Raw genomic sequence first — 13,662 nt, 5'->3', positions numbered from 1 at the left:
TCAAAAACACATACTCTGTAGCTTCTTGCCAGGGCTGTCTCCAGGAACATGTCGGCGTGAGAGGTATGGGGAAGGCTGAGGCAACGGTATCGAAGACACATCATGTGTCTGGAGTTTGTACCAGTGAGGAATGTCATCCAGTAAAGCGGTCTCCAACTCTATCAGGATCTGAGAGAAGACATAGACCAAAAGGAAAGACATGCTAATCCTTCAATACGCTTCTGTAGGACGGTATAAAAAGGATAGCTATTATTATGAAAGAGTGAAAGAGTTCAGACAGTTCTAAACCAGTTTATTAAAAAAAAGCTTCAAACCTACCTCACCCATGAATTCACTTTCCTCTTCTTGGACCCTAGGTTGATCCCAGACGGTGATCTCCAGCATGCGCTCGCGAAAGTCTCGCCGATGAACATGTGAATATATGAAGGTCTGATTCCACTTGGGCTCAGCACTCTTTTTCACAGTTTTAGTGCGACGCTTACTCTTGTCACTGAAACGCAAATATTCATCTTACAAATCGGGCATAAATAAATCGATTGAGCTGTAAATTTTATTGCATGAACAACTGTGCTTTTTTTCATTTCGGGACAAAGAAAGCAGAGAAAAAACAGCATCAAGGAAAATTGCAGTAAATACAGTCAGACAAAGAACACCAGAAATATGCATCTACTCATTTCCAATACTGCTTGTATATAGCCTACAGTATATGCACAATAGATTATGTAAATATAGACATACACCCATATACACTTATGTACAGTACACATGCAGTATATTCTACATATACTGTAAATACCATGAATATAGAGTCAAAATTTGCTCATTTTGTTAAGCAATACTTCACTTGTCCCTTAAAGTGCGTACGACAGTAGAAAAAAAGTCTTAAATAGCGTTATTATGTGAATTAGAATCATATTGCTTCAAAGCATGCAGAAGGACTGCGGATTCAGCTGATTTTGCTGATTAATTCGTTTATTCTTTGCGTCATGCCAGCCCAATGTGCTGCAGGCTTTTGTTGCTACACCAGGGAGAGTGGTGTGAGACTTTTTGGATTTTCAAAAGATCCTTGTTCACTGCGATGGCCAAAACAAGTCCGACCACTGAAGAACCATTGGACGGACAAGGAAGTGGGTAAGCTTAGTGTTTCATATTATGTCAAATACTGGGATCATGGTAAACGTTTTAATAATGAGGTGGCTTGCATTTTTTGGGTGATAAAACTCCTCCTGTTTTGTTTACATTTTCAGTGTTTCCGCTTCTCTCCCCGGCGATGATCACTGCCTGCCCGCCAGGGCACAGGAAAACGACGAGCCATAACTTGCTCGCCGCCGGTGGCTGGCCAATCGGTGAAGGCTGTCACCCTTACCGCCATGTGTCATATGAGTCGGGGTATTTTTGTGTGATTTTTCGTTTTCGGAAGGCGAAAAAACAGCCGCACGGCGGTCATTCTCCAGCTGCTTCCCCTGCAACGAGCACTCCTGCCCGCAGCAAGGGAATGACGAGCCAAAACTTGCTCACCGCGGGGGCTGGCCGATTGGTGAAGACAATCAACCCCGCCGCCGTGTGTGACATGAGTCGGGGTAATTTTGTGTGATTTTTTTTGTTTTCGAAAGGCATGAAAAACACTTGGAAAAGCCGCTCGGTTCGGGTTAGCATGTTGGCTAGCTGGGGTGGCGAAATGACAAAAGCCGGACTAACTCTGGTGGTATAAAATACCATTCGGGAGGTGCAAGAAGTCGGCAGTTCTGACCATTATGCAGAAATTATGCCCCGTCGTACTGAAAAAATTCATTTTTGATATTTCATGTTCCATTTAGCGCATGACTGTTATTTGTCAAGACCATACCATTTATTTAGCAATTGGGGAAAAATACTTAGAATAATAAATAAAAATAATATCCTGTGAAAATATTAGAGCACAGAGATTGAAACAATGATTACATTTTGCAGCTCTCTGTCCATTTCCTCATTCTGAATCTTCCCCCTCAATGGGCTGAAGTCTAAGCCAGCTAAAATCGTGATAACATAACAGGCGGGGCTAAACGACAGATTAAAAGACTAATTTTTCGTCATCTGCGCTTTGCCAAATTGTTGTGTATAGTCGAATCATCTAAAAATATGATTTTATTTAACATAATAATGCTATTCAAGACTTGTTTTATCCTGTCACAGGCACTTTAGGCTAAAGTGTGTCTGTGTGGTACATACTAGAGCAGTGTTTTTCAACCGGTGTGCCGCGGCACACTAGTTGTGCAATGAGAGATCGTCAGGTGTGCAGCAAGAAATCATCCAATGTCACATTTAGAAATTTATATATGTATATATATGTATATATACGTATATATGTAATTTATATATATAAATTAGGGCTGTCAAACGATTAAAATTTTTAATCGAGTTAATTCCAGCTTAAAAATTAATTAATCGTAATTAATCGCAATTCAAACAATCTATAAAATATGCCATATTTTTCTGTAAATTATATACATATTCTGTAAAATAAATTGTTGGAATGGAAAGATAAGACACAAGATGGATATATACATTCAACATACGGTAGGTACATAAGGACTGTAGTGGGCATTTCACTCTACTGTCATTTAAATCTGTCTATGCTGTCCTCACTCCGAAGCGTCTACTTTTTCCAAAGCTAGACAGCTAGTGAACGACACCTTAATAATCAGACTTCTTCCTTTTTCATCTGATTTATTAATAAAATGGCCTCAAACCACTGTCCCCTTTAGACCGTAGTGAAACTACAAAAAAAAGCATACACAAGCATTGCATTAGCAACATCGTTAGCTTAGCACATTATACAGGTTCACTAAACATAAACAAAAAGCGTCTCATACAAAAAATATAACATTTCGCTTACTAACATAATATGTACATTCTTTACAACAACCATACATACGGACAAATCTTGTCCAAGGATCATATAAGCATAACATTACAACGTAGGCGTCAGCCCGAGACATCGTGCAGCCATATTGAACTGGCAAGAAAGCAATAAACCATGTCGCAAAGCGACCACAAGAGTTCGCTGTTAGACAGCAAAAAATCCTTGCTTGTAAAACTTACCAAAAGGCAGAATACTGTCTGAGCAGGACATGTGCGTTAATTGCGTCAAATATTTTAACGTGATTAATTTAAAAAATTACCGCGCCTTAATGCGATAATTTTGACAGCCCTAATATAAATCTTTTTTTTAACGTCCTCGGGTGGAGTTGCAGTAGCAAGGAAGGAAGGAGTAGGTAGAACATTCTCATGTCACGTGGTGCGCGGGCAGGCAGGTTGTGTGGACCCAAAAGCAGAGAAACAAAAATGCAAGGCAGGAGGCAGATGGCGATGAACTCAAAAAACGTTTTAATGATATCTAACAAAAACACAAAGTACAACCAAAACCACTGGGGATCAAAAGGGCAAGATTAAAAAAAAACTTACTTAAATCGGAGGGACGGATACACGAGGGCGTGGAAGATCTTGGCTTTCACAAGGACAGACATAGACATTGACACTGACATTGACAATGATGCAACAAGGACTGAAAAGAAACTGGGAGCTTATATACACACGTAGACAAAGGGTAACGAGACAACGAGGAACAGCTGGGTAACACACTAGGATGCAGATTGCAGGACACTAGAAGGCACAACAGGTGAAATCAATGGGCAATCACAGAGACAAGTCACACAAGGAGAAAACTAACACAAAACCTAACAGTACCCCCCCCCTCAAGGGACGGATCACAGACGTCCCGAGGAAACAAAAAGTCAGAAGGTTGCTCGGAGGAGGGAGCAACACCAGCCCGTTAGGGCCAGTCAGGCGGGCGTCCAGGACGCCAGACATGGGCTGACCGCAAGGGTCGATCTGGAGGGCGTCCAGGGCGCCAGACGTTTAGCGACCGCACGGGCCGATCAGGCGGGCGTCCCAGACGAGGCAGTGCTCGATCCTTCATGCCGCCAAGCCGTGGCAAGAAGCGGGGAGCAGCATCGTCGGGGCGAGGGCCAGGAACTTCGGCGTCTGCTGGCGGGACAGCAGCGGTGTCGTCGGAATCAGCGTATGCTGGCGGGACAGCAGCGTGGTCGTCTGCTGGCGGGACAGCAGCGTGGTCGTCTGCTGGCGGGACAGCAGCGTGGTCGTCTGCTGGCGGTACAGCAGCGTGGTCGTCTGCTGGCGGGACAGCAGCGGGGTCGTCTGCTGGCGGGACAGCAGCTTGGTCGCAGGAGTCTGCTGGCGGGACAGCAGCTTGGTCGCAGGAATCTGCTGGCGGGACAGCAGCTTGGTCGCAGGAATCTGCTGGCGGGACAGCAGCTTGGTCGCAGGACTCTGCTGGCGGGACAGCAGCTTGGTCGCAGGAATCTGCTGGCGGGACAGCACTGCGGGGAGTCGGCGCGGGCACAGGACTGCGGGGAGTCGGCGTGGGCACAGGACTGCGGGGAGCCGGCGCGGGAGGAACTTGACCGCGGGGAGCCGGCGCGGGAGGAACTTGACTGCGGGGAGCCGGCGCGGGAGGAACTTGACTGCGTGGAGCCGGCGCGGGAGGAACTTGACTGCGTGGAGCCGGCGCGGGAGGATCTTGACTGCGTGGAGCCGGCGCGGGAGGAACTTGACTGCGGGGAGCCGGCGCGGGAGGAACTTGACTGCGGGGAGCCGGCGCGGGAGGAACTTGACTGCGGGGAGCCGGCGCGGGCCCATGCCGTCGGCGCGGACGAGCACGCCGAGGCTTCCATACGGTGTTGGATGGCAGACTGTGTGGCACATTACTTGGTGGGATTGAAGGAGGGGTGAAGGAACTACGGCCCTTACCTGGGCGCCCCCGCTGGCCGCCACGCGGAGGTCCAGGGTAGATGGCCAAACGGGAACCCAGGTAAGGGTCCAGGGAAAAAGGCTGGGAAGGGGACGTGTAATGAGGTAGGCCTGAAAAAAACCGAGAGGGTGAAAAAAAAAGGGGCATGAACTCAAAATCTGGGTCGGGATCGCTGTCGGAAAGAATGTTAATTAAGTCAGGGCCTTCTTCACAATCGGAGAAATCTGAATCCAGAAACAGGTGAGGAGCAAGGCTGGGGGGTTGGAGGTTTCCCGCTGGGTCCATATTTGGTTGCGTCATTCTGTCACGTGGTGCGCGGGCAGGCAGGTTGTGTGGACCCAAAAGCAGAGAAACAAAAATGCAAGGCAGGAGGCAGATGGCGATGAACTCAAAAAACGTTTTAATGATATCTAACAAAAACACAAAGTACAACCAAAACCACTGGGGATCAAAAGGGCAAGATTAAAAAAAAACTTACTTAAATCGGAGGGACGGATACACGAGGGCGTGGAAGATCTTGGCTTTCGCAAGGACAGACATAGACATTGACACTGACATTGACAATGACGCAACAAGGACTGAAAAGAAACTGGGAGCTTATATACACACGTAGACAAAGGGTAACGAGACAACGAGGAACAGCTGGGTAACACACTAGGATGCAGATTGCAGGACACTAGAAGGCACAACAGGTGAAATCAATGGGCAATCACAGAGACAAGTCACACAAGGAGAAAACTAACACAAAACCTAACATCTCCATCGTGTACAGATGAGCGAGGTATCGCTCGTGTCGCGTTTAAGAACTGCTCAGATTTCTAGCCATCGGCGACCTAGCTGTCTACTAGAGCAGTGTTTTTCAACCAGTGTGCCGTGAGATATCGTCAGGTGTGCCAATCAGAGGACGGGGTGAATGCTAGAGCAGGAGACAGCTGGCAGGAGAGAGAGGCGCGGATGCAACTGAGCCGGTATAACCCTGTTTTAAATGGATTTTTCCATATCGGCCGGTCGGATTTTAAAAAAGGCCCATAAGGACAGTGTGGTTAATGGACATGATTGGATAGGTCGCTTGGAGCGTTAGCATAGCATTTGCATTTCCGTTAGCATTAGCATTCAGCGTGGCGAGAGTCATCTTAAACTCTCGTGCAACTTTTTTTTTTACATAAAAATCGTGGCGTCCTGGTGGGTTCAATTAATTAAAAATAATGTACTTTTTTCCTGCTGAGTGTGCATTATCATCACCAAGTTGGCGTTGTCCTTGTAAACGCTACAATATATTATTATTATTATTGTTTTTTATTTTATTTTTAATTAGGCTACCGAAAATAGTCACTTGCCCTAAATTTTTCTTGAATGACGTATCCATGAACCTTGTGTGATATTTTTTAATCAAAACTACTAAAGCAAAGGTAGGAGAGGCAGGAGATTCAGAGCCTCACCTGCATATTGAAAAATATGTCTATATATATTGGGGGGGGTGACGATACACACAAATCACAATTCAGTATGTACCTCGGTACGGGGTTCACTGTTTGTTGCGGGTTCAGTACAACAGGAAAAACAAGGCATTTTTTCTCACAGCATTTGAAAGTTCGTACATCATTACACTCTTACATATCTGAAATTTAAAAAAAGTAAAAAGTGTGATCTATGTATTTTTTTTGTTTTTAAATGAAAAAAAAAGTTCAATTCAATCAGTTAATATAAACATCTTTTATGTGGAAGACGTTATAGAATGTATAATGTAATAAAGTGTAAAACATGAAAAGTAATGTTGACCAGTTACTTTGCTGAGTAACTAATTACTCTTACAATGGGGCAATTGAGTTATTAACTGAATTACTTTTTGGGAGAAGTAATTTGTATTTTTAACTAGTTACTTTTTAAAAGTAAGATTAACAACGCTGCATACCGATATACGTCAAATTTCCAAATATCGACGCCAATAATCGGTCTCTTGTACATACCTTCTGTCAGGCAGGAAATACATCTTTACATATGGGTTTCGTGGTCGTCCATCAGGTCGGGAAGGCAGATCTATGGCTTGAAGGACGTTGACAATGAGCTGATGTCCTACTTTGTCATACCACAGTTTCACCTGGAATATAATTCAAGATATTTAACTCCTGTCTCTCCTCATACAGCATATCAATTGGCTTATGTTCTGATGTGGGTACTTACTGATAATTGTCCAGGCAGCACCAGAGGAAGGTCTCTGAGGGTTCCTGGGCTTGTGGGGGACATCACTGATATAGAGGGCCGGTCCATTTTTTGTGACTCAAAGGAACTGGAACCTGCTGAAAGATGATGAATGCAACACTCATTAATTTAAAATAAATAGAAACAGAGCAAGTCAAAATTTGCTGAGAAGCTTCTTAACCACTCCAGTACTCATTTTCATAATTTAAAGAAAACAAATACCATACCAACTTTAGACACTTACTAGATTCTAGAGGAGGATGAGATGACTCTGGGATTCTAGGAATGTCCCTGTGAATTAAAAAAAATCCCCAACAACTGTCATCTTTCAACAGAAAGATTTAATTATCAAAGATATCATTCAAGTACCGTAATTTCTCGAGTATAACAAGCTCTCGCATGTTGCATACCATGTCCTGCATTAACATGTAAGATAATGTGTTGTCACATGCATTCTTGCAGGCAGATACTCTTGATCTGTCTGTAAGATTGTCTGTAGCACCAATTAAACATTCAACCACTTAAGTTTTGAATGGACAGTTCCTTGTGAATGACTAGGGTTGGGCATTGCGCATCGATGTTATCTGAAGACTAACACTCCGATGCTACTGGAACCGTTTGAATTTTTAAATTTCGATTCCATGTTTCAGTGCCCTGAAAAAATATAGCTGCTGAACACCACGAAGAAGAAGCCACATGAAGCGTGTGTTTGTGCATTGCAACTTGATTTCAACCATGCACACAATGTGGTAGCGCTCAAAAGTTTGGCTCAACTTCACAAAAAAAAATAAATGACCTGTCAGCTCAGTGCAATATTTGCAACACAGCTTTATCATGCAAAGGTTGCTGCACGACCAATATGATTAAACACCTCTGGCTTAATGGAGTACAAGTGCCGAGTAGTGTATAGCTGAGTGCCGTGTATTACACATGATGCGCCGGTCCTCTAACAAGTCAGAACCAGGTAGGTAAAACAACGTCTGTCTTCTGCTGCTCCGTTATCTGACCCCGGATTAAGCGGTAGATAATGGATGGATGGATGGATGGATGGATGGATGGATGGATGGATGGATGGATGGATGGCGTTGCAGCCTCCGATAAAATCAACAGTATTAAAAGGATCTTTTGTTTTAGAATCAGTTTTACAAATGAGAAAATCCTTATTATTTTGTCACATCTACATTGAATTATAATTAGTAGACAAATTTATACTAATCCTTCGTCGTAGCTCCCAGCTGAGGTACATGTATCTAAAGTGCGTAGCGGCTCACAGCTACCTTACTACTACTACTATACGTAATATTTGCGACTTTTTCTCGGTTTCTCATATTTATGCATTCAAGCTCCATCTGTACCCAGTGAACGGAGACACTATCTGTGCAGAACGCTCACACTTACTGCCTGAGAAGGCAGATATCATTTTCCTCAACAAAAACGGTTTCTGATTTTATACTGTACTCGTTGCTAACCTGGACTGGATTTTACAAGTTGGTTTTTTTTGTTTGTTTGTTTCATATTCTGCACCAGGTTACCCCATTAGTGGGAGCTCAACATGTAAAAATGCCTGCAGCAAAAGAATATGTGTAAAAGTTTTCTCCTTAAGCTTTTGAAAAATAAACATCTTTGTGAAAGTGCACTCCTGTGGAAAAAAAACTTCATTATATTCAAGTTCAAAGACTGATATTTATATACAAAGTTAAAAATAGCTCTGTGAGAAATTCATAGTTAATTGAAAGTTCAAATAATTTTTAAAAAATAATCGAGAAGAAATTAATATAAACTATGTAATTTTTTTTACCCTGCCTATTAAAAGAATCAGAATCAAGAATTGTTTGGAACTGGAACCGTTCAAATTCAAACAATCCCCAACCATATTAATGACAAAAACATCCTAAACAATATCAACACACACATGCCCTCAATGCAATGTTCGCTGTTAATGAAAGACATTCCAAAACAATGTCAACATATGAAATTTGTCACATTTAATTTGTCACATTTTGACTTTACATATAACATTGGAGTAAAAGTATAAACACAGCCCTAGGTACAGGGTAATTTACAAAATATGATGGATTTTCTTATTTGGATGCTGATGATTTTTTCTAAATATAAAAATACTTCTTATAGCCAAGAAATTACGGTATTAATGTTATACATGGTGGGAAGCAGCAGGAAAAATAATAGGTCAAAATCTATCATTTGAAGGATTTTAGGTAAGTTGTGGGGATCAGATTCTCTAAAGGTTCTCTCACAACAAGTACTTACTGATATACTTTATATACTTTTCTCAAGAGGTTTTTGGGCATTATTTGGTGAATAGAGCTTTTAGATAAAGGAAGGAGAAATTAAAAAAAGCAGTAAGCTTTTTTTTCATAAAGCTTAATAAATATAAAATAAATTCCTACACCCTAATGAAGCCAATCTTACCCTATGGGTCTTGAAACAACTAGTTCCACTTGAGGCTCAGCCTTTGATTCAAGAATTATATTGTACACCTCTTTTTTGGTTGCTCCTGGTAATGACTTCCCATTCCACTGCAAAACCTCATCACCTGGAACAAAAATTACAGGGAAATGAATGTGAATACAGTGGTATGAAAAGTATAAGAACCTTTCGGAATTTCTCATATTTCTGCATAAAATCCCCATCAAACGTCTGGTAAGAATTGTCTTGATGGGAAGCATTGTCTGATGTGCACCATGGCTCAGTCAAAAGAGCTGTCTGAAGACCTGCGATCAAGGATTGTTGATTTGTATAAAGCTGGGAATGGATACAAAACCATCTCTAAAAGTCTGGATGTTCATCAATCGCCAGTCAGAGAAGTTGTCTACAAATGGAGAGAGTTTGCCACTCTTGCTTCTCTCCCAAGGGGTGGCCGTCCACCAAGATGATGCCAAGAGTTCAGCGCAGAATACTCAGAGAGGTAGGGAAAAAAAAGAACCCTACAGTGTCTGCTAAAGACTTACAGAAATCACTGGCACAGTCCAATATCTCTACACACATCAACTATATGTAAAACTATGGCAAAGGATAGTGTTCATGGGACGACTCCACGGAGGAAGCCACTGCTGTCAAAAAAAAAACATTGGTGCTTGTTTAAAGTTCGCAAAAAGGCACTTGGACACACAGCAGAGGTTTTGGCAAAATGTTTTGTGGACTCATGAAACCAAAGTTGAATTGTTTGGGAGTAACACACAACGTCATGTGTGAGAAATGGAACAGCTCTCCAACATCAACACCTCATCCCCACTGTGAAGCATGGTTGAGGGAGCATCATGATTTGGGGCTGTGTTGCTGCCTCAGGGCCTCGACGACCCACAATAATTAATGGAAGAAAGGATTAAAAAGTTTATCTGGATGTTTGGCAGGAAAACGTGAGGCTGTCTGTCAGACAATTGAAGCTAGAAAGAGGATGGATGCTGCAACAAGACAGTGATCCAAAACACAGAAGTAAATCAACTTCAGAATGGTTTCAGAAAAACAAAATATACGTTCTGGAGTGGCCAAGTCGAAGTCCAGACTTGAACCCCATTAAGATGCTGTGGGATGACCTAAAGACAGCGATTCATGCCAGACATCCCAGGAATCTGACTGAACTGCAGCAGTTTTGTAGAGAAGAATGGGCCAAGATTAGTCCTGATCGATGTGCCAGACTGACCTGCAGCTACAGGAAGGGTCTGATTGAAGTTATTGCTGCCATGGGGCAGGCCACAAAATATTAGGCATGAAGGTTCACTTACTTATTTTCTCCCCTTCTGTCTTTGTTTGCATACTATCCTCATTAAAATATGAAAACCTATAGATGTTTGTGTTGCTTTAGTTAAAGTAAACACTGTTTTTTCATCTGTGTGATTTTGACAAAGATCAGATCACATTTGATGGAGATTTTATGCAGAAAAGTGAAAAAAAATCCAAAAGGTTTAGACACTTTTTCATGCAACTGTATTTTGCTGATTTTCAGAAATATTTCTGCTACTTTTTTTTTAAGGTAAATTTGCAAAAAGGTGCGGTATTACAGTAAACATGCTCACCTGCTCTTAGATGTCCAACGACATCTGCCAGACTGCCTTTTTTAACTTTCGTGATGAAGGCCCCAAGTCTTCCAGTCTGTGTCATTTTCCCACCTACAACCTGCAATAATACGAGGACGAAGATTAAAGACGTACTGTAATTATAATTACTATTTTAACACTTTGACTCCCGTAGGGCGTAAGCTCGCTGCTTTCTCCTAATAACCGAAACAAAATGAATAATGATCACATTGGGAGTATATCTCCGTGAAAAGCAGCTGACCAGGAGAGAGAAGAAAAAAAAAACTGGTAGATGCGAAAAAAAAATGAGAATGGCTCACATTTCTGGCTAATTTGGAAATTTAAAATTGATTGGTTGAATGATACATGGGCTACAACCTCATGTTTGCGTTTCAGTTCCCAATAAATAACATTAACTTCCTTAATCTACATACAATCACTCCAATGATCTTAGAAAAAAAATACAGCGTCCAAAAATACACTTTAGTTAATAACAACAATTTTGACATTGTTCTTTATTATTTCCTTATGTAATCTCACCTTGACTTGTTACATACTTTAATCAATCATTTGTGAGTGTTAAAATATATTACTAAGAATTCCTCTTTGCCTACTTTTAAGCCCAGGAGAGACCCAGCTTCTCGTGGCATAGCGGATCTCTTGCTTAATGTGATGCGTCCAATCAGATGATCACCCTCTTTGGATGGCTGCCACGTTACCGGATGCTAAAGGGACAAAAAACGGGTAAAAACAATTCAGATGGCTTTCTGCTCAACCTGCATTGTAATTATTTAACGATATTTTTTAACTGATGATTAGTAACTTAGGGCACTTTCTCATTAGACCAATAGGATCATGGTCCGGTTGGAGAGCTACCTCGCAACACCACTTACAAATTACTTGTTGTTCACCATTCACGCTGCGCCAACCAAACTACCCGCCCCCAATCTCTGCCAGAAAAAAGGGGGAAAAAAAACAACCAAAAAATAGAACCTTTGGTGCAGGCGTTTGTTTCCTTTATACTGTAACAATGACAAGGAAGTCGGCAGCTTCGTCATTTTTTTAATCCTTTATTTTATAACTTGTGCTACATAACACGACTACTGTCTGCCATAGGCAATGTCAACAAGAACGTAACATAGAAAGTGTATCCCGCCCCACGCTTCTGCACTCTTACACGGTGCGTTCAGGAACAGCATGCAAAACACAGCCGCTACATTAGAACCCGATTCTGAGTATTAAATGCAACTGCTTAGTGCAGCAAAACAACATTTGGCCATGGTTAATCGTCTGTCCTCTTGCCACTGTTGATTTTGAATAGCGTGCGCGCAGTACATCGGCTTCCAAGGATGCACCGCATGAACCGTCACAGCATGGACCATCACAGATCCACACTGTGATGCTGCATGTAAAGTAGCAAAAGCGCACCCTGCTCCGGTTGCATTCACAAACGAAGCAGGGTACACTTAAAGTGGTCTGAGAGCCACAATTTTTGAGTGGACTAGAGTTTGCTTGTTTGGTCCGAACTAGAGTTGGGATGCGATTTCACATTTACAAAACGAAGCAGACTAACCAAGAAAATGAACTCTGGTTTAAAACAGACTAAACATTGTAGGTATTAAAGTGCACTTAGAAATTGCGATTTAAAAAAAAAAAAAAATTAGAAATAAAGTAAAGAAGAAAATATTGCCAAGACTTACATGCCAAACTGTAGGATCAAGTGGATGACAGTCCCAGTCACCTGTAAAAAGAAAATTTACTGTATATAACATAATTGTTTAAAACTATAGTTTGAAGATGACAGAGTGGTCTAGTAACTATTGCTACAAGCAGAATATTGGCAACAGAAACAATTTCTAGGCATGTGAAATATCACTTTTGTGGCATGAAAAGTTTGAGCTGATATGTGAGGTTGCAAAATTCTGACAAGACATAGTCGGGCTCAGCTCAACACACGATTGGGCTCCAGTACGAGTCTTCTTACTACTTAATGCCACACAGCTCTGAGCCTGCAGTTTATGTTGGGGTTCACCTGGGTGGACCAGAGGATAGTCTCTAGTGTTGTATCTATCAAAACCAGTCTAGAAACCGAATTTTGGGGCTCTTGATGCAACTCCAAAAAGTCTTCATCTTGTCCGCTTAGACTTAGGATTTTTTATTAAGACCAGTAAGTCCTTGTGTGTATTACAATTTAAAACGGCTATAGATGGTTCACGGGTGTAACCAGAACTATAGCAATCTACAGCAGTCACCTTTTCATGGTAGAGGGGTTTGTGTGTTCGGCCATCCAAGGAGCTGTGTTGTCTGGGGATTTTTGTTCCTGGCAGCATCACCCATTTCAAACAAGTCACAGGTAATAATGATAATTATTGATAACGATAATTATGATATTATGCACAATAAATTACTCTCCATAACATTCATGAAATTTACTCATTGATTCATCTACATCAACCGCTTATCCTCACGAGGGTCACAGGGTAAGCCTGAACGATATATCGTTTAAACATCGCCATCGCGATGTGCATGTGCGCGATAGTCCCATCGCAAGCACATGCGATAGTTTTTCTTTTTTTTGATCCACATACGCCTTGTTTTCTGGTCTGCGCACAGCCTCAG

The 13,662-nt window shown here is 41.9% G+C and overlaps 1 protein-coding gene across 12 annotated transcripts in view; it reads right to left on the bottom strand.

Moving 5' to 3' along the window:
- The window catches only part of rims1b (regulating synaptic membrane exocytosis 1b), a 141,668-nt gene that overhangs the window by 68,688 nt on the left and 59,318 nt on the right, over nucleotides 1-13,662 (bottom strand). For 10 of the 12 annotated variants that reach the window (XM_057842448.1, XM_057842449.1, XM_057842451.1 and 7 more), the window contains exons 6-15: nucleotides 12,744-12,784; nucleotides 11,658-11,768; nucleotides 11,044-11,143; nucleotides 9,440-9,563; nucleotides 9,278-9,334; nucleotides 7,254-7,300; nucleotides 6,992-7,107; nucleotides 6,778-6,908; nucleotides 319-490; nucleotides 15-168 (exon numbers count right to left, since the gene is read on the bottom strand). In XM_057842448.1, the coding sequence (XP_057698431.1) occupies nucleotides 15-168; nucleotides 319-490; nucleotides 6,778-6,908; nucleotides 6,992-7,107; nucleotides 7,254-7,300; nucleotides 9,278-9,334; nucleotides 9,440-9,563; nucleotides 11,044-11,143; nucleotides 11,658-11,768; nucleotides 12,744-12,784 (1,053 nt within the window). The remainder of the gene's footprint in view (nucleotides 1-14; nucleotides 169-318; nucleotides 491-6,777; nucleotides 6,909-6,991; nucleotides 7,108-7,253; nucleotides 7,301-9,277; nucleotides 9,335-9,439; nucleotides 9,564-11,043; nucleotides 11,144-11,657; nucleotides 11,769-12,743; nucleotides 12,785-13,662) is intronic. The other 2 variants (XM_057842462.1, XM_057842463.1) reach the window with 1 other exon arrangement.

Source organism: Corythoichthys intestinalis, chromosome 8 (assembly GCF_030265065.1).
Source record: "Corythoichthys intestinalis isolate RoL2023-P3 chromosome 8, ASM3026506v1, whole genome shotgun sequence".
Classification (NCBI taxonomy): Eukaryota; Metazoa; Chordata; class Actinopteri; order Syngnathiformes; family Syngnathidae; genus Corythoichthys; species Corythoichthys intestinalis.
This window is presented reverse-complemented; position numbering and strand designations above follow the sequence as displayed.